Genomic DNA, 27,457 nt, shown 5'->3' on the forward strand with positions numbered 1-27,457 from the left:
CTCCTCATTGGTGAGAACATCGCCGTCTGTGCTTTATATACAGTGCCTGGAAAAAGTATTCATACCCCTTTGAAATGTTTCCACATGTTGTCATGTTACAACCAAAAACGTAAATTTATTTTATTGGGATTTTATGTGATAGACCAACACAAAGTGTCACATAATTGTGAAGTGGAAGGAAAATGATAATTATTTTTATTTTTTTACAAATATGTGAAAAGTGTGGGGGGGGGGGGTGGCATCTGTATGGCGCCCCCCGGAGGCAATACTTTGTAGAACCCCCTTTCTCTGCAAGTCTTTTTGGGGGTGTCTCTACCAGCTTTGCACATCTAGAGAGGGACATTTCTCCTCATTCTTCTTCTTTGTAAAACATCTCAAGCTCTGTCAGATTGGATGGAGAGCGTCTGTGATCAGCAATTTTCAAGTCTTCCCACAGATTCTCAATGTGATTTAGGTCTGGACTGTGACTGGTCCATTCTAACACATGAATATGCTTTGATGTAAACTAGGGTTGTCCCGATACTAGTATCGGTATCGGGACCGATTCCGAGTATTTGCGGGAGTACTTGTACTCCCGCAAATGCCCCCGATGCCTCATCCGATACTCGCCCCGCGCCGCATCCCCGCTGCCGCCGCCGATTGGTTAATACGGGCAGTGAACATTACAGCTTTCATTTGAATAGCTGTAGTGTTTCCCGCCGCGCCACGTATAGACACTCCCCCTTGCTCGAATGAACTGTCCAATCCCGAGCAAGGGGGAGTGTCTATACGCAGCACGGCGCGAAACACTACAGCTATTCAAATGAAAGCTGTAATGTTCACTGCCCGTATTAACCAATCGGAGGCGAGGCAGCATGTAGGTAAGGGGGACATGGCTGCATATATGGGGGGGGACATGGCTGCATATATGGGGGGGACATGGCTACATATATGGCTGGATATGGGGGGGGGGGACATGGCTGGATATGGGGGGGGGACATGGCTGGATATGGGGAGGACATGGCTGGATATGGGGAGGACATGGCTGGATATGGGGAGGACATGGCTGCATTTGGGGACACATTTAAAAAAAAGTTTCGGTATCGGTGAGTACTTGAAAAAAAGTATCGGTACTTGTACTCGGTCCTAAAAAAGTGGTATCGGGACAACCCTAATGTAAACCATTCCATTGTAGCTCTGGCTGTACTTTAGGGTCGTTGTCCTGCTGGAAGGTGAACCTCCCCCCAGTCTCAAGTCTTTTGCAGATTCTAACAGGTTTTCTTCTAAGATTGTCCTGTATTTGTCTCCTTCCATCTTCCCATCAACTCTGACCAGCTTCCCTGTCCCTGCTGAAGAAAAGCATCCCCACCACATGATGCTGCCACCGTCATGTTTCACAGTGGGAATGGTGTGTTCAGGGTGATGTGCGGTGTTAGTTTTCTGCCACACATATAGCTAGATTCACGTAGGGGCGCCTAACTTTAGGGCAGCCTAGCCTAGCCTTTTTCAGGCTACACCGCCGTGAATTAGTTAGGCTAGTAGTGATTCTCAAACCACTTACCTGCTAATTTTCGGCGGCGTAGCCTAAAACGAGCGGGCGTAAGGGCACCTACTTCAAATGACTTGGAGGGGGGCGCGTTGTATGGAAATGAGGCTTGACCTCACATTATTTGACGTTTTTTGACACTGCGCATGCGCCGGGCGACTACATTTCCCAGTGCGCATTGCGGCTAAGTACGCCATACGGGCCTATTGATTTCGACGTAAACAACGTAACTCCCGATTCGCGGACGACTTACGCAAACGACGTTAACATTTCGAAATTTGCGGCTGGAACGGCAGCCATACTTGACATTGGCTAGGCCACTAGAGCATAGCTCTAACTTTAGGCGGCCTATCCCTTACGGAAACTACGTAATTCGACGGCGTAGGCCTGGCGTACGTTTGCGTTCGGTCGTGAATCTGCGTATCCCCTCATTTACATAATCTACGCCGGCCGCAATGGAAGCGCCGTCTAGCGGCCAAAAGAAACATTGCAATCTAAGATAGACCGGCTTGCGCCGTTCTATCTTAGATATGTTTAAGCGTATCTTTGTTAGAGAATACACTTAAACATAGGTCGGTGCAGATTCAGAGTTAGGTCGGCTTATCTGTAGATAAGCCGACCTAACTCTTTGTGAATCTACCTAATAGCGTTTTTCTTTTAGGCCAAAAAGTTCAATGTTGGTGTCATGTGACCAGAGCACCTTCTTCCCCATGTGTTCTGTGTCCCCTCCCCCACATGGCTTCTCACAAACTGCAGACAGGACTTCTTATGTCTTTCTTTCTCCAATGTCTTTCTTCTTGTCACTCTTCCATAAAGGGCAGATTTGTGGAGAGACGACTAATAGTTGTCCTGTGGACAGATTCTCCCCCCTGAGCTGTGGATCTCTGCAGCTCCTCCAGAGTTGGACCTCTTGGCTGCTTCTCTGAATGTTCTCCTTGCCCGGCCCGGTCAGTTTAGGTGGACGGCCATGTCTTGGTAGGTTTGCAGTTGTGCTGTACTCTCTCCATTTTTGGATGATGGGTTGAACGATGCCCATACTAAGCATTTTCACCGGTATCGGTACTTGTACAAAAGGAAAAAGGTCGGAAGATCTGTTGTCCGGATTTTTCGGATAGAGTGTACGGCCATAAGGCTCCCCTGAAGCACGGTTTCTGATAACACCGGAGCGCCGGCCCAGCACCATCACTTCCTGTGACACAGTGGATGTTGTATGTAGACTGTGTGTGTGTGTGTGTGTGTGTGTGTATATAAGGGGCCTTCCATTCTATCAGTCAGCTCTGATTTGTCACCCAGAGCGTCAAATCACATCACTTCTGGTTGGTCACAGCCACAACTTCCCCAGCACTTGTACCCCCTACCCAACCCTCAACTACCCTGCCCTCACCTCCCCCAACCCTGCCTCCACCTACCCCTGCTCTCAACCCCCCAACCCTGCCTTCACCTACCCCCGCTCTCCAACCCCCCAACCCTGCCTCCACCTACCCCCGCTCTCAACCCCCCCAACCCTGCCTTCACCTACCCCCGCTCTCAACCCCCCCAACCCTGCCTTCACCTACCCCCGCACTCAACCCCCCCAACCCTGCCTTCACCTACCCCCGCACTCAACCCCCCCAACCCTGCCTTCACCTACCCCCGCTCTCAACCCCCCAACCCTGCCTCCACCTACCCCCGCTCTCAACCCCCCCCAACCCTGCCTTCACCTACCCCCGCTTTCAAACCCCCCAACCCTGCCTTCACCTACCCCCGCTCTCAACCCCCCAACCCTGCCCTCACCTACCCCCGCTCTCAACCCCCCCAACCCTGCCCTCACCTACCCCGCTCTCAACCCCCCCAACCCTGCCCTCATCTACCCCTGCTCTCAACCCCCCCCAACCCTGCCTTCACCTACCCCCGCTCTCAACCCCCCCAACCCTGCCTTCACCTACCCCCGCTCTCAACCCCCCCAACCCTGCCTTCACCTACTCCTGCTCTCAACCCCCCAACCCTGCCTTCACCTACCCCCGCTCTCAACCCCCCCAACCCTGCCTTCACCTACCCCCGCTCTCAACCCCCCCAACCCTGCCTTCACCTACTCCTGCTCTCAACCCCCCAACCCTGCCTTCACCTACCCCCGCTCTCAAACCCCCCAACCCTGCCTTAACCTACCCCCGCTCTCAACCCCCCCAACCCTGCCTTCACCTACTCCTGCTCTCAACCCCCCAACCCTGCCTTCACCTACCCCCGCTCTCAACCCCCCCAACCCAGCCTTCACCTACCCCCGCTCTCAACCCCCCCAACCCTGCCTTCACCTACCCCCGCTCTCAACCCCCCCAACCCTGCCTTCACCTACCCCTGCTCTCAACCCCCCAACCCCCGCTCTCAACCCCCCCAACCCTGCCTTCGCCTACCCCCGCTCTCAACCCCCCAACCCTGCCCTCGCCTACCCCCGCTCTCAACCCCCCAACCCTGCCTTCACCTACCCCCGCTCTCAACCCCCCAACCCTGCCTTCACCTACCCCCGCACTCAACCCCCCAACCCTGCCTTCACCTACCCCCCGCTCTCAACCCCCCCAACCCTGCCTTCACCTACCCCCCGCTCTCAACCCCCCCCAACCCTGCCTTCACCTACCCCCGCTCTCAACCCCCCAACCCTGCCTTCACCTACCCCCGCACTCAACCCCCCCAACCCTGCCTTCACTAATCCTATGCCCCACCTCCCCACACACACACACACACACTGTCCTCACTTATCCCTCTACTCCCCCACCCTGCCCTCACCCAACTCCCTAACTACCCCTCTACCTACTCTTTCTAGGCGATGGGTATCGGTAATTGGTATCGAAGACTACTCTGTGTTTTAAAATACAAAAATGGTATCGGTGCATCCCCTAATTTTTAGGATGTATCCAGTCTATAAACCAGAGGGTTCTGTATGGACAGTTGATATATGTAGGCTGTATCTAGTAGTCTATAAACCAGAGCCTCTGGATGGACAGTTGATATATGTAGGCTGTATCTAGTAGTCTATAAACCAGAGCCTCTGGATGGACAGTTGATATATGTAGGCTGTATCTAGTAGTCTATAAACCAGGGGCTCTGGATGGACAGTTGGATAAATGGCTCTATATTTAGGATGTATCCACTCTATAAACCAGAGGCTCTGGATGGACAGTTGGATAAATGGCTCTATATGTAGGATGTATGTAGTCTATAAACCAGAGGTTCAGAATAGACAGTTGGATAAATGGTTTTATATTTAGGATGTATGTGGTCTATAAACCAGGGGCTCTGGATGGACAATTGGATAAATGACTTCATTTTTGGTGTGTGTCACGCTCATTCTTGTAAAATAAGAGATGGGATTTTTTTTTAATCTAATTTATTTGTTCCAGAAAGTTGTCGGAGATATAAAAGCACATCATACAATCCAGGTCTTCTCCTCACATGAAGCTGTGGCGCCATGCCAACCTTCTACAGGACTCTCGTTCCTTGCAGCTCGACTTCCAAGTCCTGAAGTGCCCATTCCTCGGTCTTCCCTCACCCACAAGCCCTGACGTGTGACAAATCCAAACATTAGTACAGCGGGGGTCACACACCCGCCCCCGGCCTCTCCATTATCTTGGCCTCTCCCCGGCATCCCTGAATAAGCCTTGTTATGAGAGCTTCTGGGCAGAGAGCCACAACCAAGTCATCACCAATGAGTCATGTGGTTGCCCTTGGGGCACAGCGACGCCCTGCCTCTGCCAGCACCGAGGGATGAGCGCAGTGACAGGGCACGAGGCTCTGGGGATTACACTGCACAGATTGTTCAAGGAGGGAGAGGCTGGTCACGCTTTAATTAAAGGGCAAAAATATATAGTGAGAGTTTTAGTCTGCCTATGTTATTGGCAACGTTTCCTTATTACTTGCTGCCTCCCTTTCCGACTTTAAATTGCCACATTAAAGCTGTAAAAAAAGATTTTATGGGGGGGGTTGTTAAAATATACTTGCCTTACCCCCGGCTTCCTCACGAGAGTCACGTGAAGAGCCTGGGAATACCAAATCTCATGGGAAGAACCCGAGTCGTAGTGCAGGAGCACCCCCTATTGTGAGATTTGGGATCCTCGGCGTTGCCAGAATGATCGTGACATCACCCTCCCTTCCCTAGGCACCCTGGGTAAGGTAAGTACCGTATTTATTGGGGTATAGCGCGCTCCCGCGTATAGCGCACACCCCTAAAGTTTCCCCGAAATTCCTGTGGAAAAAAGAGTTTTGTACTTAGTTTTGGTGTCTTGCGCGGCGTCCATCGGCGGCCTCGTCGGGTCCGGCGTCCGTCTGCAGCTTCGGGTGTCCTCTTCGGGTCCGGCGTCCTTCTGCGGCGTCCTCCCCGCTCGTTTCCCGCTTTCCCGCGCCGAGTTTGAATACTGCGCCGGCATATACCGAGCGCAGTACACTCGTGTATAGTCTGGCAGGCTCGGCTACTCTCAAGCTCACGTCCAGGACGTGAGCGCGAGAGGAGCCGAGACTGCCCGACTATACCCGAGTGTACTGCGCTCAGTATATGCCGGCGCAGTATTCAAACTCGGCGCGGGAAACGAGCGGGGAGGACGCCGCAGAAGGACGCGGGTATCGGCGTATATCGCGCTCCCACGATTTTGCAAAAAAGTGCGCGGTATACGCCGATAAATACGGTATATACCACACACAGAAATGTATATTTATTTTACTGCTTCAGTGACTCAGATTTGAGAGCGAGAGAGGGCTTAAAGCGGATGTGCCATGGGGAAAAAATATTAAAAGCCAGCAGCTACAAATACTGCAGCTGCTGACTTTTAATATTAGGACACTTACCTGTCCTGGAGTCCAGCGCTGATCGCAGCAGAGGATGAGCGATCGCTCGTCTCTCTGCTGCTCCCCCCTCCATCCACGCTGAGGGTATTTAGACAGAATAAAGGTGGATAAAGCACCTGGACCTGATGGCATCCATCCACGGATCCTAGGTGAGTTGAGCTCTGTCATTTCAAAGCCACTGTATCTAATATTTAGGGACTCATTAAAGACAGGAATAGTACCACTGGATTGGCGCAGGGCCAATGTGGTGCCCATATTTAAAAAGGGAACAAAGTCTTTACCAAGTAACTATAGACCTGTTGGTTTAACTTCTATAGTTGGGAAGATACTGGAACGTTTAATAAAAGACCACATGGATGAGTTCTTGCTGGAAAAAAACTATTTAAGCAGCAGTCAACATGGATTCATGAAAGACAGAAGTTGTCAGACAAACCTGATTTCCTTTTATGAAGAGGTAAGTAAAACCCTGGACAGAGGCGTGGTTGTGGACGTGATATATTTGGATTTTGCAAAAGCGTTCGATACAGTTCCGCACACACGGCTCATGTGTAAGGTAAGGTCTACAGGATTGGATATATCAGTTTGTAAATGGATAGAAAACTGTCTGAAAGCCAGAATTCAGAGAGTCGTGGTTAATGATTCTTACTCTGAATGGTCCAATGTTATCAGTGGTGTACCCCAAGGTTCAGTGCTGGGACCCTTACTTTTCAATATCTTTATAAATGATATTGGGTCTGAGATCAAAAGTAACATTTCTGTCTTTGCAGATGACACCAAGCTATGCAGTGGAATAACGTCCTTACAGGATGTCTCCAATTTACAAGCCGACCTCAATGCTCTGTCTAATTGGGCGACTAAGTGGCAGATGAGGTTTAATGTAGATAAATGTAAAGTTATGCACTTGGGGGCTAAGAATATGCATGCATCATACATACTAGGGGGAGTACAACTGGGGGGGTCTGTAGTGGAGAAGGATCTGGGGGTTTTAGTTGATCATAAGCTCAATAATGGCATGCAATGCCAAGCTGCGGTTTCCAAAGCGAGCAAAGTCCTTTCTTGTATTAAGAGAGGTATGGACTCCAGAGACAGAGATATCATTTTGCCCCTGTACAAATCATTAGTAAGACCTCATCTGGAATATGCAGTTCAGTTTTGGGCACCAGTTCTCAAAAAGGATATAGGAGAACTGGAGAAAGTGCAGAGAAGAGCAACCAAATTGATAAGAGGCATGGAGGAGCTCAGCTATGAGGAAAGATTAGAGGAACTAGATTTATTCACTCTTGAGAAGAGGAGAATAAGGGGGGATATGATCAACATGTACAAATATATAAGAGGTCCATACAGTGAACTTGGTGTTGAGTTATTCACTTTACGGTCATCACTGAGGACAAGGGGGCACTCTTTACGTCTAGAGGAAAAGAGATTTCACCTCCAAATACGGAAAGGTTTTTTCACAGTAAGAGCTGTGAAAATGTGGAACAGACTCCCTCCAGAGGTGGTTCTGGCCAGATCAGTAGATTGCTTTAAGAAAGGTCTGGATTCTTTCCTAAATGTACAGAATATAACTGAGTACTAAGATTTGTAGGTAAAGTTGATCCAGGGTAAATCCGATTGCCTCTCGGGGGATCAGGAAGGAATTTTTTCCCCTGCTGTAGCAAATTGGATCATGCTCTGCTGGGGTTTTTTGCCTTCCTCTGGATCAACTGTGGGTATGAAGTTGGGTGTATAGGATTTTACTGTGTTTTTTTATTTTGTTTTTTGTGGTTGAACTGGATGGACTTGTGTCTTTTTTCAACCTGACTAACTATGTAACTATGTAACCAGGAAGTGAAGCGATGCGGCTTCACTGCCCGGTTCCCTGCGGCGCATGCGCGAGTCGCGCTGCGCCCGCCGATTGGCTCCCGCTGTGTGCTGGGAGCCGAGTGTTCCCAGCACACAACGGGCGACAGACGGGAAGTCAGAAAAACCCGTCTTTTGCCCGTAGCGTGTGGCCGGAAGTGGGTGCAAATACCTGTCTTTAGACAGGTATCTGCACCCCCCTCCCCCCTGAAAGGTGTCAAATGTGACACCGGAGGGGGGGAGGGTTCCGATCAGCGGGACTCCACTTTAGGGTGGAGAACCGCTTTAAACGTTAAGTTCACCATTTATCCAACTGTCCATCCAGAGCCTCTGGTTGTATAGTCCATGACCTAAATATAGAACCAATTTGGAAAAAGTGAGGGTTTGGGATTTGAGGTTCAAAATTACAACATAATATATGAAAAGATATTTATAAAAGTTAAAAATGACAGAATAAAAAAAAAAACATCCCATGATGCAATACAGTTTCAAGAATGTGCAAGCTGAAAAATTCGCTACATGTTTCGCCACGATTAGTAGCTTCCTCAGGAGAATTAGATTTATCAGGCACTATCTACTGGAAATGGAAAGATCTAGAAAGTTATATTTTCAGTGGATAGTGCCTGGTCAGGAGAATTCAATTTATCAGGCACCATCTACTGGAAATAGATCTTTCTATTTCCAGTAGACCGTGACTGATAAATGTAATTCTCCTGAGGAAGTGACTAATCGTGCCTGATGTAATTCTCCTGAGGAAGCTACCGTATTTTCCGGCGTATAAGATCACTTTTTAACACATGAAATTCTTCTTAAAAGTCGGGGATCGTCTTATACGCCGGTACCTAACATGCAGGCTCTCATTCAGACCGCGGCCGTCCATTTTTCAAAAGCCGCGCCTCCTCCTCGTGCTGTTCTGTGATAGGCGGAACACTCGGCTTCCCGGGAGACACTGTGTTCGGTGTTCCGCCTATCACAGATGCCCTCTCGTCCTCGTCTTGGACGAGAGGGCGTCCGTGATAGGCGGAACACTGAACAGTGTCTGCTTTGAAGCTGAGTGTTCCGCCTATCACAGAACAGCACGAGGAGGAGGCGTGGCTTTTGAAAAATAGAACACAGCGGTGCCGGACAAGCCCCTCCCCGCTCAGTGAGCAGAGAGGAGCTTGTCATCCGTCGGCTCAGCGGAGATCTGCGGACTGATCTCCCGCTAAGCCGACGGGACCAGGCGGACTCCGTAGCGACGGAGTCCGCCAAGTGTGAATGAGGCCTAAAATCCCAAACCCCTCACTTTTTCCAAATTGTTAACAATTAAGGGGAATGCGGTGCAAATATCATTTATAGATGACGAGTAGATAACTCTTCTCCTTTTTAAATATAGAACCGTTTAGCCAACTGTCCATCCAGAGCTTCTGGTTTATAGACCGGATACATCCTAAATATAGAGCCATTTATCCAACTGTCCATCCAGAGCCTCTGGTTTATAGACCGGATACATCCTAAATATAGAGCCATTTATCCAACTATCCATCAAGAGCTTCTGGTTTATAGTCCATGACTAAATATAGAGCCGTTTGGAACCGTCGCTGCAATCCATGGCGCATACTAGCAGGGGACAGACCAAGGAGTATTGTGGGGTGTCACATTTTTGCGTACCTCCTGGCGGTGGGACTTTTGTGGATGAGTAGGGGCTTACCTAATACAAGAGTGTCCAAGTTAAGACACGGATGTCCTATCACAGCGTGGGCGCCGTCGCAGGTCTGGCAGCGAACCCCTACGATGGTTACTGGTCTGGTGTGATTCCTTACCTGACCATTTCCCCTGACGAAGGGACGTATTCTGTTCTGAAACGCGTCAAGCTGTCTGCATCATCACATGGGAACCCACTACAATCATCGTTAATCTGTTTTTATTGGTTTGATAATCAATTAAATTATGTCTATGTATACGTTTATCTTAAATTCAAATTGTATTACATTTTAATATTGTTTTGTTGCCGGTCAAGTCCCCACAGTACTGGGGGGGTACTTTGTTTGCTATATCCTTATCGGGGATGTTGGCAGCATAAATATGGCTTGTTTAGATGTTCATACTTCTTTCTATGGTTTATAGACTAGATACATCCTAAATAAGGAGACATTTATCCAACTGTCCATCCAGAGACTCTGGTTTATAGTCCAAGACCTAAATATCGAGCAATTCATCCAACTGTCCCTTTGGTTTATAGATCAGATACATCCTAAATATAGAGCCATGTATCCAGATGTCCATCCAGAGCCTCTGGTTTATAGACCAGTTCTCGAAAAACGTGAATTATGTCCTAGCCACCTCTCCAGTCCCCGCTGCCCATATGGGCCGAGCCCTATGCGGCTGGTCTAGTGGCCCTTGCACTGCAATACACAGCCCCAGAGCGGGTATCCCTCAAAGTGCTCGCAATGGCAAGCCCTCATTGGTAAACATTCTGACCAATGAGAAGCACATCTGAGGCTTCTTCCAGTAAGGTGTCCCAGAAAATAGAAGTGCTTCTCATTGGTCTGCATGGCCACCTAGTCATGCTAACCAATGAGGACTTGCCAGTGCAACCATGATCATGGATTGTTACTCTTGGGCTGTGTATTGCGGTATAAGGTCTGTTACACCGGCAGCACATGACATCATAGCCACTATGTACAGTGGGGGTTCTGGAGCTGTCGCCAGGTTATTTGGAATTAGTTCACTTTCTCATTTTTCATAAAAAGGGAAACTTACCTTTTTTAAGCCTGCCATTCACAGCTCAAATTTTGGTGGATCATGCAAAGTTTGGCAGCTATTGCTTCTGACCAGCTCCACAAATAAAAATTTCAAAGAATTAAAGGAGCTTGGTGGGAAATTTTCAGCTGAACAGACTGCATCTATTTGGGTGTCGTTGAAATTGGAGGTGCTCAGGAGTGCCGTTGGGGGTGCTCAGGAGTGCCGTTGGGGGTGCTCAGGAGTGCCGTTGGGGGTGCTCAGGAGTGCCGTTGGGGGTGCTCAGGAGTGCCGTTGGGGGTGCTCAGGAGTGCCGTTGGGGGTGCTCAGGAGTGCCGTTGGGGGTGCTCAGGAGTGCCGTTGGGGGTGCTCAGGCGTGCCGTTGGGGGTGCTCAGGTTCGCCATCCCCGTTGGGGATGCTCAGGTTCGCCGTCCCCGTTGGGGGTGCTCAGGCGTGCCATCATTGTTTTGGGTGCTCAGGTTCGCTGTCCCCATTGGGGGTGCTCAGGCGTGCCATCACTGTTTGGGTGCTCAGGTTTGCTGTCCCCGTTGGGGGTGCTCAGGTTTGCTGTCCCCGTTGGGGGTGCTCAGGTTTGCTGTCCCCGTTGGGGGTGCTCAGGTTTGCTGTCCCCGTTGGGGGTGCTCAGGTTTGCTGTCCCCGTTGGGGGTGCTCCGGTTCGCTGTCCCCGTTGGGGTGCTCAGGCGTGCCGTTGGGGATGCTCAGGTTCGCCGTCCCCGTTGGGGGTGCTCAGGCGTGCCATCATTGTTTTGGGTGCTCAGGTTCGCTGTCCCCGTTGGGGGTGCTCAGGCGTGCCATCACTATTTGGGTGCTTCGGTTTGCTGTCCCCGTTGGGGGTGCTCCGGTTTGCTGTCCCCGTTGGGGTGCTCCGGTTCGCTGTCCCCGTTCGGGTGCTCCGGTTCGCTGTCCCCGTTGGGGGTGCTCAGGCGTGCCATCATTGTTTTGGGTGCTCAGGTTCGCTGTCCCCGTTGGGGGTGCTCAGGCGTGCCATCACTATTTGGGTGCTCCGGTTTGCTGTCCCCGTTGGGGGTGCTCCGGTTTGCTGTCCCCGTTGGGGTGCTCCGGTTCGCTGTCCCCGTTCGGGTGCTCCGGTTCGCTGTCCCCGTTGGGGTGCTCAGGCGTGCTGTCACTGTTCGGGTCTTTAGAAAGGGTGTCTGCTGTCTGAATTTAAAGGGGAAACCGGTAAAATGAGGTGCTGCATACAGATTTTCAATAGATCAAATTCTCATTGGGCACACTGACTCCGGTTCAGCAGTCCACAAAACAAGGACACTCCTTTTAGATATTGAGGGAACCCAAAGTTGAGATTCCACATATACGCAGTCCAGTGAGAGCAGCAAATAGTCCAAGAGTCCCAAGGTTTTTATTGGTAAAATTGGTTCATAGCAGGAAAAAAGCCAACACGTTTCGAAAGACTACGCTCTTCATCAGGTCTCAAGAACTTTGACTATACTTGGAGTAGCTCTATGTTTGAGATAATGATCCCTTTTTGTGATCAATGTACATTGCAGGGATTTTAACAATCTTTGTATGGGATTTCTATTTTTTGTTATTTGCAGACTGATTCTAAACAGAAGGGTCTGGTTCATTATAATCACCTGATGCACTCTGTGTATTAGCATCACATGTGGGTGTTGCTTTTCGAGGTCTGTATGCAACTACAGCCTACACAGGAACGTTTACTCCTCTAGACCAGGGATCCTCAAACTATGGCCCTCCAGCTGTTGCGGAACTACACATCCCATGAGGCATTGTAAAACTCTGACATTCACAGACATGACTAGGCATGATGGGAATTGTAGTTCCTGAACAACTGGAGGGCCGTAGTTTGAGGACCCATGCTCTAGACTAACACCCGTCCAACAAGGCGTTTTGATATTTGCATAACTCCGCCCAAGAGCCAGCCCACTGCTTGTATCAGGGCTGGCGCGTTTGTGAGAGTAGTACTGACATTCCACACACATGAACAAAATAAATGATTGTAAATGATACAATGGCGTAGACAGCGGAGTAGTTTGTGCTTGTATAGACAGGGTTGGTTGTCTCACATTGCGGCCATGTTTGAGTGGCCTTAGTTGAGGCCTTTGTGTTTGATGTACCATTTGATTTCTCCTTCAGATTTATCGAAGAACCGTTTCGCTGAAGTCCCCGGTGAGCTGTGTCAGCTGGTGTCCCTGGAATCCTTGAACCTCTATCACAACTGCCTGCGTAGCCTTCCCGCCTGCATCTCCAACCTACAGGCCCTCACCTACCTGAACATAAGGTGAGTGAACTATAGAGCTTCCTGTTTCAAAACTCTGGTATCCACACACGTTCCCCATTGCCATAGCCCTGCTTTTCTTAACCAGGGTTCTGTTGAATCCTAGGGTTCCTGCAAAGTTTGCTTGAGCATTAATTTCGGAGAATCCATCTCCACTAACCACCAGTGTAGTGGAGTGTCCCCAGGCATATAGCTCACAAAGAGCACCGATCTCTTTTCTAAAAATGCATTTCTCCCATTGACCACCAATGACATGGGGGGGGGTCTTCTCCAATTACCATAATTGTAGGTGGGCCTTGGCGGCTGACCACCGGTGTAGATGGGCCTTGGCGGCTGACCATCGGTGTAGGTTGGCCTTGGCGGCTGACCACCGGTGTAGATGGGCCTTGGCGGCTGACCAGCGGTGTAGATGGGCCTTGGCGGCTGACCACCGGTGTAGATGGGCCTTGGCGGCTGACCACCGGTGTAGGTTGGCCTTGGCGGCTGACCATCGGTGTAGGTTGGCCTTGGCGGCTGACCACCGGTGTAGGTGGGCCTTGGCGGCTGACCATCGGTGTAGGTGGGCCTTGGCGGCTGACCACCGGTGTAGGTGGGCCTTGGCGGCTGACCACCGGTGTAGGTGGGCCTTGGCGGCTGACCACCGGTGTAGGTGGGCCTTGGCGGCTGACCACCGGTGTAGGTTGGCCTTGGCGGCTGACCACCGGTGTAGGTGGGCCTTGGCGGCTGACCACCGGTGTAGGTGGGCCTTGGCGGCTGACCACCGGTGTAGGTGGGCCTTGGCGGCTGACCATCGGTGTAGGTTGCTTAGAACCAAGAATACAACCTTATATTCAGTTAAAGAGGAGGTAACCAGAACATAACTTAACATGAGCTAATTAACTAATCATTTGCACAGACTAGGTGAATCATAGATATGACCTTTCAGGGTAGACGTCGCGTCTCCTCGCTCACCTGCTATACAATACACATTATCATAAGTATGAACACAGGACATCTTTACACAATAGCAGGGTCAATTAGCACAGAGAACAGACAGATGGCTGGAGGGGATGGCATTAGCATCTCCTTACACTGTATGTCCCAACAGTATGAATCAGTCACTCTAATGACATATACAGGGTCCCCAGGCATATAGCTCACAAAGGGCACCGTTCCCCCCCCTCCCAAATGCCAGGGCCCATGATCGCAGGGCAAGAGGCTAGCATTCAGTCCCCTCCAAACGTCTCCTCGCTCACCTGCTGACCGTCGGTGTAGGTGGGCCTTGACGGCTGACCACCGGTGTAGGTGGGCCTTGGCGGCTGACCATCGGTGTAGGTGAAGCTCTAAATAAACCACTATTGTGGGGAGGGGGGCACTTTTCCACAGACCACCCATATCATTTTCAATATCTTCTCCCTTTTTTTTTTTTTTTCTAGCCATTATAAATTTTTTATTAAATGTCATGTTCATTACTGATAATGTTTTTGTGTTAAATGCGCCACATTATTATTTATTATATCCACCACTTACTGATCATGCCGTTGTACTATGAGCGGTATATGTAATTTATATTTAGCAGGGGTTTCCTGGGAAATGATTGTCAGGGTTCCTCTGTAGTCAAAGGTTCAGAAAGACGGCCTGCAGGGCTCTGTAACGGTACATTTCATGCTTCTTTTCAAAATTAATTAATGGGATAACTACATGAGTTTAATGAAGGCAAGAAGCAGTAATGGGATTCTAGAAGGGAGCTGATAATGTTCTCTCAGCTGACAACATCCAGAGTTCTAATTACCGAGAGCCCAGGAAGTTGACTGTCCTTGGAGGTCGGGAAGGAATTTGGCAGCAGTTGTAGAAGGAGGTTTTGTTTTGCTCAGATATTTGAACTTGATGGCCGTCAGTCTTTTTTTTTTCTTCAGCCTTAATTCTGTAACTTTGTTCTAAGTCTCCGCCATCCCCCAACTCTGGTATTCAGTGACCGGCTCTGCTGATGGATGGTCAGCTGTCTGTACGTGTCTTCAGAGTATTTATATCAAACAAAGCATAACTGACTTTATTTAGGTATAAAACTCAGGTCCTGCGGTCTACTGAAGAGATCAGCAAGAAGTAGAATAACCTGGAGGGATGGATGAGATTCCTTTTTTAGATATGAAAGTCAAAGAACCCAGTGAACTGTGGGGATCAGCAATAAAAACATGGAAGAGTGCAGGATGGACCTTCTACGGAACGTCCCCCCCACTTCGCTTGGGTGCTTCCGTCATATACCGCTTCCTATCAGTCTGGATACAGATATCAGATATTCCAGCTGCTCACAAGCACACAACGAGACGAGACTTGTTTGTCTGCTGAACATGGAGTGTTTATTAGAACCAAGAATACAACCTTATATTCAGTTAAAGAGGAGGTAACCAGAACATAACTTAACATGAGCTAATTAACTAATCATTTACCCAGACTATGTGACTCATAGATATGATCATTCAGGGTAGACGTCACGTCTCCTCGCTCACCTGCTATACAATACACATTATCATAAGTGTAAACACAGGACATCTTCACACAATAGCAGGGTCAATTAGCACAGAGAACAGGCAGATGGCTGGAGGTGATGGCATTAGCATCTCCTTACACTGTATGTCCCAACCGTATGAATCAGTCACTCTAATATGGCATATCTGTATATGTACCCTGTATACAGGGTCCCCAGGCATATGGCTCGCAAAGAGCACCGTCTCCCCTCCAAAAGCCTCTGTCCCGGGTGAGTCTGTCACACAAGACAGTCCTGTCTACTGTTAAGACTAGTTAGGAGCAAGGCACCTTGAGGCATGGAGGGAAATCCTTCTAGGTATGCAAGCGAGAGTCCTTAGTCTTAGTAGAGATCAGCTAGGAACAAGGTCACCTGGAGGGATAGAGTCCTTAATCTTAGTAGAGATAGGTTGGGAACAAGGTCTCCTGGAGGGATAGAATCCTTAGTCTTTAGTAGAGATCAGCTAGGAACAAGGTCACCAGGAGGGATAGAATCCTTAGTCTTGGTAGAGATTGGCTAGGAACAAGGTCACCAGGAGGGATAGAGTCCTTAGTCTTGGAGATCAGCTAGGAACAAGGTCCCCTGGAGGGATGGAATCCTTAGACTTAGTAGAGATCGGCTAGAAACAAGGTCACCTTGAGGGATAGAGTCCTTAAGCTTAGTAGGGATCAGCTAGGAACAAGGTCACCTGGAGGGATAGCTTCCTTAGTCTTAGTAGAGATCAGTTGGGAACAAGGTCACCTGAAGGGATAGAGTCCTTAGTCATAGTAGAGATCAGCTAGGAACAAGGTCACCTTGAGGGATAGAGTGCTTAATCTTAGTAGGGATCAGCTAGGAACAAGGTCCACTGGAGGGATGGAGTCCTTAGTCAGTCATAGTAGGGATCAGTTGGGAACAAGGTCACCTGGAGGGATAGAATCCTTAATCTTAGTAGAGATCAGTTGGGAACAAGGTCACCTGGAGGGATAGAGTCCTTAATCTTAGTAGGGATCAGCTAGGAACAAGGTCACCTGGAGGATAGAGCTTCCTTAGTCTTAATAGAGATCAGTTGGGAACAAGGTCACCTGAAGGGATAGAGTCCTTAGTCAGTCATAGTAGAGATCAGCTAGGAATAAGGTCACCTGGAGGGATAGAATCCTTACTCTTAGGGATCAGCTAGGAACAAGGTCACCTGGAGGGATAGAGTCCTTAATCTTTAGTAGAGATCAGTTGGGAACAAGGTCACCTGGAGGGATAGAATCCTTAAAGGAACACTAAAGGTTTTTTTTTTTTATTAGATCAATTGATTGCTGTAAGCTAGAGCATTTAAATATCACTTACCTCGTTTTTCCTTTTGACCTCCAAAATACAGTAATCCAGGTTTGAAAATGCCATTTCCTGTCTCTCCTCTTCTTGCTTTCCACCAGCATCTGAGCTGTTTTGCATGGTGGAAAGCAGAATGTGCTCATCCCCTCCCTATGACTACATCCCTCTCTTATCCATCACAGGCATGGAGGCTAAGCCTAATGGGAACTGTAGTTCCCATTAGGCCGTGATGTAGCAAGAATGAATGTGCACCGCAAACCAGGAAGTCAGTGAGAATAATGATTCAGGAGTGACGCAGGTGAATAAAAAGCTCGATTTCAACAGGAATCAAACTAGTTATAATGCAAAACATTACTTTTTACTTTATCAGCTACTGTCAGACTTTAATTTAAGAGGAACATATTTTTGTCTTTACAACCCCTTTAATCTTAGTAGAGATCAGTTGGGAACAAGGTCACCTGGAGGGATAGAGTCCTTAGTCATAGTAGAGATCAGCTAGGAACAAGGTCACCAGGAGGGATAGAGTCCTTAATCTTAGTAGAGATCAGTTGGGAACAAGGTCACCAGGAGGGATAGAGTCCTTAATCTTAGTAGGGATCAGTTGGGAACAAGGTCACCTGGAGGGATTGATGAGATTCCTTTTTAGGTACGCAAGTCATAGAACCCAATCTACTGTACAGTTCATATTGAAAAGGCACTTCTGGAAGGATGCAGGAGGTTTTTGTAGGTAGGTAGGCAAGCGAGAGACCCCAGTCTACTGCAGAGATGAGCAAGTATAGTGGGGAAATAATTATTTGATCCCCTTCAGATTTTGTACATTTGCCCACTTACAAAGAAATGAAGGGTCTATGTCTATCATAGATGTATTTTATATGGTAGAGACGAACAACAACAAATCTAGAAAAAACACGACACATCAAGTGTTATACCGTATTTTCCGGCGTATAAGACGACTTTCTGGATGCAAAAACATGCATCCAAAGTCGGGGGTCGTCTTATACGCCGGGTACAGTCTCAGCACTCACTTTTTTTCCCCAGAGCTGACAGTCTCCATACGGCGATCGCGAGCGTGTGTTGATTTCAAAGCCGCGCCTTCACTGCAGAGTGTTCTGTGATAGGAGGAACAAAAATCTTCCCAGCAGCGCCTCTGTTCTTTGTTCCTCCTATCACAGATGTTTTCTCATCCTCGGACGAGATGAGAAGACGTCCGTGATAGGCGGAAAACATAACAGAGGCGCTGCTGGGAAGATTTTTGTTCCTCCTATCACAGAACACTCTGCAGTGAAGGCGCGGCTTTGAAATCAACACACGCTCGCGATCGCCGTATGGAGACTGTCAGCTCTGGGGAAAAAAGTGAGTGTTATTGCACTGGGGGGGGCAACAAGTGCAGGCACAGTGGGGGAAAGTGATGGCAATGTGGGGGCATGTAATGGCACAATGGCAATGTGAGGGGCAAGTGATGGCAATGTGGGGGCATGTAATGGCACAATGGCAATGTGAGGGGCAAGTGATGGCAATGTGGGGGCATGTAATGGCACAATGGCAATGTGAGGGGCAAGTGATGGCAATGTGGGGGCATGTAATGGCACAGTGGCACAGTCTGGGCATGTAATGGCACAGTGAGGAATGTAATGGCACAGTGAGATTTGAAAAAGCCTGTTTCTGTCAGCGGTTCTGGCTCCCCCTCAGCTTCCAGAAAGACTTGTAGGAAGGGGTAGTCTTATACAGTGAGTATATCCCAAAATCAAAAATTTTCCTGGAAAATTAGGGGGTCGTCTTATACGCCGGGTCGTCTTATACGCCGGAAAATACGGTAAATGAAGTTGTAGTTCAGTGAGTAAAATAAGTATTTGATCCCCAAGCAAAACATGAGAGGTCAGACGTTTCTTGTATTTGGTGATCAGGTTTGCACACATCTCAGGAGGGATTTTAGTCCTCTCTTCTCTAGAGATCTTCTCTAAACACTGTAAGGTTCTTGGCTGTCGCTTGGCAACTCGAAGTTTCAGCTCCCTTCATACATTACTCGATGACCCTTTTAATGTGCTTCTTCAACTACTCCTTTTGTTGCCTTGACGATATGTTTTGGGTCATTGTCTTGCTTGAGGCCCCGTCCATGACCCATCTTCAGTGTTCTGGCTGAAGGAAGAAGATTTTCATCCAAGATCTTACAATACTTGGTCCCGTCCATTGGCCCCTCAATGCGGCAAAGTCGGTCTGGACCTTTAGCAGAGAAACGGCCCCAAAGCATCATGTTTCCACCTCCGTGTGACTGTAGGGACGGTGTTCTTCGGGTCATAGTCACCATTTTTCTTCCTCCAAACACGGCAAGTCGCGTTAATACCAAAGGGATCAATTTTGGTCTCACTTTCTCCCAATCCTTCTCTGAATCATTTAGATGTTCATTGGCAAACTTCATACGGGCATGTACATGTGTCGTCTTGAGGAGGACCTTGCGGGTGCTGCAGGATTTCAATCCATGGCGGCATATTGTCACCAATGGTTTGTTTGGTGACCGTGGTCCCAACTGCCTTGAGATCCTTCACAAGCTCCTTTCGTGTAGTTCTGGGCTGATCCCTCACTTTTCTTACCTTGTATGGATCTCCAGACCGAGGGCGATTGATTGATTGTTTTGTATTTTTTCCATGTTGTGAATAATCGCTTCAACAGTTGTCTCCTTCTCACCAAGCCTTGTAGCCCATTCCAAGCCTTGTAGCCCATTCCAAGCCTTGTAGCCCATTCCAAGCCTTGTAGCCCATTCCAAGCCTTGTAGCCAGGGCCGGACTTACCATTGGCCTTGACTGGGCTCAAGCCCAGGGGCCCCACCCAATAGGGGGCCCCCTTTAAAAAAAAAAAAAAAAATTGTTTTTTTTTTTTATTTTTATTTTTTTAGGGGTCCGGAGGTCCCCAGGGCCCCGGACGGCAACCCCCCTTTTTATTTATTTATTTTTGTAAAAAAAAAAATTTTTTTTATTTATATAATATATATATATATATATATATATATATATATTATTATTAAAGGGCCCAGGGGTCTCCAGGGCCCCGGATGGCAACCCCCCTTTTTTTTATTTATTTTTTGTAAAAAAATGTTTTTTTTATATATTTTTTATTTTTATATATATATATATATATATAATATATATAATATATATATATATATGTGTGTGTGTGTGTGTGTGTGTGTGTGTGTGTGTGTGTGTGTGTGTGTGTGTGTATGTGTATATATATATATATATATATATATATATATATATTTTATTATTATTATTAAAGGGCCCAGGGGTCTCCAGGGCCCCCGGATGGCAACCCACCTTTTTTATAAAAAAAATTACATTTTTATATATATATATATATATATATATATATATATATATATATATATATATATATATATATATATATATATATATATATTTTTTTATTAAAGGGCTCAGAGGTCCCCAGGGCCCCATGTGGCAACCCCCCCTTTTTTATTTTTTTTTATAAATGTTTATTTTTTTATTTTTGTTTATTTTTTTATTTTTTATTAAAAGGCCCAGAGGTCCCCAGGGCCCCGGGTTTGGCAACCTCCCTTTTTTTATGTATTTTTTATAAATGTTTTTTTTTTTATTATTAAAGGGCCCAGAGGTTTATTTTTTATTTTTATTAAAAGGCCCAGAGGTCCCCAGGGCCCCGGATGGCTACATATATTTATATATATTTGTTTTCTTCTTTATTTCTTCTTTTTTTTGTAAAGGCCCCCCCGCTTCTCAATTTGCGGCAGCCCCCACGCTTCTCAATTTCAGGCGGCAGCACCCCCACCCCCCCTAGGTTCTCTGCTTCAGGGGGCCCATGCCTTAAGCTGTGCAAGGGGCCCCAAAATTCCTGATGGCGGCCCTGCGCATACCTCCCAACACGCACGGATTCTGTGGGACTTTCCCGCACAGACAGCTTCTTCCCGCAGTCCCGCAAAAGGGTTAATTTTCCCGCACTGCAAGAGGAGGCAGCACGGAAGCAGGAGGAACCGGAGTGGTGTGTGGAGGACTGTGGCTGCTGAAGGGAAGAAAGCCGAGAGCCGGGCTAATGACAGTCTGTGGCCCAGGCTGTTGGCACAGGTGAGAGGCACTCCCCCCCTCAACAACTGCAAAATCCCCCCCCGCTCAACAACTTTAATGCGCTCCCCCCCGCTCAACAACTTCAATTCGCCCCCCCCCGCTCAACAACTTCGATCCCCCCCAATTCTCGGCTCCAGGGGGCCCCTTCAACACTCAAGCCCAGGGGCCCCCACCACCCTAAGTCCTGCCCTGCTTGTAGCCCATTCCAGCCTTGTAGCCCATTCCAGCCTTGTGTAGGTGTACAATCTTGTCCCTGATGTCCATTGACAGCTCTTTGGTCTTGCCCATGATGATGAGGTTTAAACAGAAGAAAGGGATTCTGTGGACAGGAGTCTTTTTTTTTTTTATACACATAGAAGGTGCTCCTAACGAGAACTCGCTAAGACTGGCCATACACCTATTGATTATCTGCTGATATTCTATGGTCAGATGGAAAAAGTGGAACAGATTCCTCCATCTACGCTGAACTGTGTGGATGGAAGAATCTCCCACTGGCCCAAGCAGGCCCGGACTGGCCGTAGGGCATACCGGGTATTTGTCCAGGTGGGCCACGGCGGCCTGCAACGACCCCCGGTGGGACGCATTTGTCACATCTCCCCTCAGTGTAACATGCAGGGGTCCAGAACTGTTAGGGGGGTGTCTGTGTAACAAACACTGGGGGGCTGTGTAATGCAAAGGGGTCCAGAGGTGCAGGGTGCTGTGTAATGCAAAGGGGTCCAGAGTTCCAAGGTGCCGGAACCCCACATCCCATCATTGGCCACCGCCCATCATTTTGTATTATGTGTTTTTTTTTTTTTTTTTTTTCCTGGATTTTTGGTTGATATTCTGTCTGTATACTTATGGTAACAATTGTATAGACCCTTCATTTCTTTGTAAGTGGGCAAACTTACAAAATCTGCATGGGGTCAAATAATTATTTTCCCCACTGTACATGTGGGGGAATGCAGGGGATTCCTTCTAGAAATACAAACCAGAGCCCTTAGTCTTAGTAGAGATCAGCGAGAAGCAAGGTCACCTGGAGGGATTTAGGAGATTCCTTCTAGGCATGCAAGTCAAAGAACCCAATGTAGAGATCCACAAGGAGCCTTAGGAAGGATGCAGGGGGTTCCTTCTAGGAATACAAACTAGAGCCCTTAGTCTTGGTAGAGATCAGCGAGAAGCAAGGTCACCTGGAGGGATTGAGGAGATTCCTTCTAGGCATGCAAGTCAAAGAACCCAATGTAGATATCCACAAGGAGCTTTAGGAAGGATGCAGGGGGTTTCTTCTAGAAATACAAACCAGAGCCCTTAGTCTTAGTAGAGATCAGCGAGAAGCAAGGTCACCTGGAGGGATTTAGGAGATTCCTTCTAGGCATGCAAGTCAAAGAACCCAATGTAGATATCCACAAGGAGCCTTAGGAAGGATGCAGAGGGTTCCTTCTAGGAATACAAACCAGAGCCCTTAGTCTTAGTAGAGATCAGCGAGAAGCAAGGTCACCTGGAGGGATTGAGGAGATTCCTTCTAGGCATGCAAGTCAAAGAATCCAATGTAGATATCCACAAGGAGCTTTAGGAAGGATGCAGGGGGTTTCTTCTAGGAATACAAACCAGAGCCCTTAGTCTTAGTAGAGATCAGCGAGAAGCAAGGTCACCTGGAGGGATTCAGGAGATTCCTTCTAGGCATGCAAGTCAAAGAACCCAATGTAGAGATCCACAAGGAGCCTTAGGAAGGGTGCAGGGGGTTCCTTTTAGGTATACCAGCCAAAGACCAAAGTCTACTATAGAGATTAACGAGGATGAAGTACATCTGAAGGGCATTGACATTATTTTCCTTATTAAAGTCCCATCTTTGTTTCCACAGCCGAAACCTCCTCACCTCTCTACCTCCTTACCTCTGTCGTCTTCCTCTCACCGTTCTCATCGCCAGTAATAACAAGCTGAACTCCATTCCAGAGGAGGTGGGCGCCATGACCAACCTGCGGCAGCTGGTGAGTAGCAGATTTATTGGGTAAGATGTTAAGGTCTTGCCTGCCAGCAGAAGGGAGAAGGTGAATCGCATTCTATCGCCTAATTAATGGGAAAGGGGTACGACGTGGTGGGACGTAGGTGGGGGCTGTGTGTGGAGGAAGTGTGGGACATAAGACCCTCCTATACATGTCTGGGTGTAAGAAGTCATGTGTCCATCATTAAGGGACCCTTGAACATTAAAATGCTAGGGGTTCATATCTCCTGCCTGCCCTCCTGTACCAGCAATGCAGCTTCCGTCAGGCCCTGCCTGGGGGAAATATTGCACATAGTCGATCCTCATATGTGCATCTGATGATGTGCTGACTCAGCATTTGTATAAAGAGCTTACAGCAGCCAGTACATCAATCGGTGCCCTGCTGGTTCTGTCCCTTCTTTCTTCACTAATCAGTCTCTGACCTGATGCCTTCACTGGCCACATGCTTGTTCCAGGTCAGTGACATAAATGGAAAAGCGGGGCCCTGAGCGCTGTTGCAGGGATGGAACGGCATGGGCCCTGAGCACTGTTGCGGAGATGGAACGGCGGGGCGTTGCCCTGAGCGCTGTTGCGGGGATGGAACGGCGGGGCGTTGCCCTGAGCGCTGTTGCGGGGATGGAACGGCGGGGCGTTGCCCTGAGCGCTGTTGCGGGGATGGAACGGCGGGGCGTTGCCCTGAGCGCTGTTGCGGGGATGGAACGGCGGGGCGTTGCCCTGAGCGCTGTTGCGGGGATGGATCGGCGGGGCGTTGCCCTGAGCGCTGTTGCGGGGATGGAACGGCGGGGATTGAGTGGCGGGACTCTGAACGCCGTGCGGGGATGGAACGGCGGGGCCGATAACCTCAAGGTTTAAAGAAGCCATAGACTGTCTGCAGCAATGATTGGTATTCATGTGATCTCTGTGGGAAGTTTGGGCACAGTGATTTCTTTTTTTATGCCATGAAAGGGGAACTTTATTTTTTGCTGACCTGGATCTTTTGATTCATGGGAAGTGTGAATATTAAAGTGATTGCGTCACCACAAGGTCCTGTGTAAACAAAGCCCTGGTCTGTAAAATATTAAGTGTGTGTGTGTGTGTGTGTGTATATGTATGTGTGTGTGATATATATATATATATATATATATATATATATATATATATATATATATATATATATATATATATATATATATCACACACACACAGAGCTTTTTTTTCTCAGAAAATAGGTGCAGGAACTCAACCACGACCCGTTCAGATTTCACAAACAGTAGAAGGGTCTTAAAGGGGCATTACAGTAAATACCAGAATTGCATTACATACAGAGTGCAGAGCTGTCGCTTGTAAACACAGAAACCAGACTTCTTTATTTACAAGTGATTGTGGTGAGCAGGCACCAAAGGGTCTGAGCCAGAGGTGGTGGAACTGAGTTCCCCCAAGTTCCCCCTGAAAAAAAGCCATATATATATATAAATATATTATTATTATTATTATTATTATTATTATTTTCGAGGGATTCGTGTTTTAAAAAACCCCGGTTTTCTCCTCCCTGGCAAGTTTTCCACACTTCCTGGGTGCGTCAAACACGTGTTCCTCCCACTGTTTGCTGCGGTCACTGTTGGCGGCTCGTATGTCACGCCAGTGACAGGGACACTTTAAATCTGAACTTCAGCCTTCCCTACACTCTCTTGCACAGTTGTATTATCTCCTCTCCTGTATTAAAATGGCACAGTCTGATTTCACTGCACGCTGTGAGCTTCTCACAAGGTGCATTAGAAGCTGCAGCAAGTCGGAGCCCACCTAATCTCCATCATCTTTTAGCCCTTTCCTCCCTGGCCACCCCTTCTTTTTTCATTCATTGGATGTCAGTTCTTTCAATCAAAGAGGCTCAGCATCACGGGCTGGTGGTACCTTGGGAGGTCTGCATGCACAGGAACACCCTGTTACTTTATAAAGTCACATTGGGATTGTTTTAACTAAAAAGGGACACACGGAGCTGCAGCTCGGCTCGGGTGCCCCCATAGTAACCTGCTTGCTGTGGGGGCACTCAACAGGAGGGAGGGGCCAGGAGAGGGACTCAAAAAAGAAGAGTATCGGGGCTGCTCTGTGCAAAACCAACTGCACATAGGAGGTAAGTATAACATGTTTGTTGTCTTTCACTTTTAAGCAGAGTTCCACTCCTATGCCACAGTTGGCATGTTATATATTATATATATATATATATATATTTTTTTTTTTTGGGTGGGGGCGGATGCCTAGCTTTGACAGGTACCCAGCTCCCACTTCCACCTAGGCGACTCAAACGGAAGTTCTCCTCTCCCTCCTCTCCTTGCAATCTTCTGGGACAAGTTACAGGTCCCGTGACTTGCGCATGCGCAGTGTGCACCCGCTGTGAAGCAGCAAGCTTGTCACAGCCGGGTGCCCACACTTGTGATGCCAGAGAAAGAGGTGGGGGAGAGAGCAGAGGCTTTGGGCGGCTGCATCGCTTGACCACGATTACAGGGGAGTGTGTGTTTTTATTAAGTCAGCAGCTATACTTTTCATAGTAACAAAAAAGTTAACCCCGGCAGCTCCGCCTCCTACCCTCCATCCAGTGCCGTTGTCTCCTGCTCTTAGGTAGAAATGTAGAGGGGGGCAAGTGCTGTGGGGGGATGATGTAACGGGTGGGTGATTGAAAGCAGACAGATGTGGAGGGGGGTGTAAAGTGGGAGGCAGTGTTGCAGGGGAGAGATGTAAAGGGGGAGCTGTGCTGTGGGGTGTAATGTAAAGGGGGAGCTGTGCTGTGGGGTGTGATGTAAATGGGGGAGCTGTGCTGTGGGGTGTGATGTAAATGGGGGAGCTGTGGGGTGTGATGTAAAGGGGGGAGCTGTGCTGTGGGGTGTGATGTAAAGGGGGAGCTGTGCTGTGGGGTGTGATGTAAAGGGAGGGCAGTGGACACTAATGTTAAGGGGAAACTGATGTGAAGTGGGGGACTGAGGACACTGCTGTAAGAATAGGATTGTGATATAAAATGGGGGCTTCGATGGGAAGGATTCAGACCTCTACAGAATTCTATTGATCGGACCTCCCATGAATTTTAATTTAATACCCCTGATGTAGACCCTACATGACTGTTTACATCAGTGGAAACCATAACATTTTGAGGGACCCTCTTTTTCAAGGTGACAGATCACAGCTCTAGTCCTTGTTGGAAGTGACCACACATGGGCGGCTGGGTGGTCTTTATGGGACCCTGCAAAGCGGTGTAGCCAACTGAAAGTCAGAAACGGGGTTCCAAGTTACATCCCTGGAAACTACAAACCAGTTGGCCTAACATCAATAGTATGCAAGCTCTTGGAGGGGATGATAAGGGACCATATACAAGATTTTAGTAATGAGAACGGTATCATTGGCAGTAATCGGCATGGATTCATGAAGAATCATTCTTGCCAAACCAATCTGTTAACCTAACCGTCTATGAGGAGGTGAGTTGCCATCTAGATAAAGGAAGACCCGTAAACGTGGTGTATCTGGATTTTGCAAAAGCATTTGACACAGTTCCCCCATAAACGTTTACTGTACAAAGTAAGGTCCATTGGCATGGACCATAGGGGTGATTTCCTGGATTGAAAACTGGCTACAAGGGCGAGTTCAGAGGGTGGTGATAAATGGGGAGTACTCAGAATGGTCTGGGGTGGGTAGTGGGGTCCCCCAGGGTTCTGTACTGGGACCAATCCTATTTAATCTGTTCATAAATGATCTGGAGGATGGGGGTTAACGGCTCAATCTCTGTATTTGCGGACTATACTAAGCTAAGCAGGGCAATAACTTCTCTGCAGGATGTGGAAACCTTGCAAAAAGATCTGAACAAATTAATGGGGGAGGGGCAACTACATGGCAAATGAGGTTTAATGTGGAAAAATATAAAATAATGCATTTGGGTGGCAAAAATATGAATGCAATCTACAGTACACACTGGGGGAGAACCTCCTGGGGGAATCTAGGATGAAAAATGACCTGGGGGGTCCTAGTAGATGAGGCTCAGCAATGGCAGCAGCTTGGCATTGCATGATAACAAAGCAAACCGAATATTGGCATTTAAAAAGGGGATGAACTCCAGGGATAAAATGATAATTCTCCCGCTCTACAAGACTCTGGTCCACCGCACCTAGAGTATGCCGTCCAGTTCTGGGTACCAGTCCTCAGGAAGGATGTACTGGAAATGTAGAGTACAAAGAAGGGCGACAAAACTAATAAAGGATCTGGAGGATATTGGTTATGAGGAAAGGTTGCGAGCGCTGAACTTATTCTCTCTGGAGAAGAGACGCTTGAGAGGGGATAGGATTTCAATGTATAAATACCGTACTGGTGACCCCACAATAGGGAGAAAACGTTTTCGCAAAATGTAATTTAACCGCTAGAAAATTAATCAGAACCCCCAAA

The 27,457-nt window shown here is 48.1% G+C and overlaps 1 protein-coding gene across 2 annotated transcripts in view; it reads left to right on the forward strand.

The window, feature by feature from the left end:
- Positions 1–27,457, forward strand: part of LRCH4 (leucine rich repeats and calponin homology domain containing 4) — a 124,592-nt gene that overhangs the window by 22,124 nt on the left and 75,011 nt on the right. For both annotated transcript variants that reach the window (XM_040346981.1, XM_040346980.1), the window contains exons 2-3: positions 13,032–13,176; positions 22,916–23,042. In XM_040346981.1, the coding sequence (XP_040202915.1) occupies positions 13,032–13,176; positions 22,916–23,042 (272 nt within the window). The remainder of the gene's footprint in view (positions 1–13,031; positions 13,177–22,915; positions 23,043–27,457) is intronic.

Source organism: Rana temporaria, chromosome 3 (genome assembly GCF_905171775.1).
Source record: "Rana temporaria chromosome 3, aRanTem1.1, whole genome shotgun sequence".
NCBI lineage: Eukaryota > Metazoa > Chordata > Amphibia > Anura > Ranidae > Rana > Rana temporaria.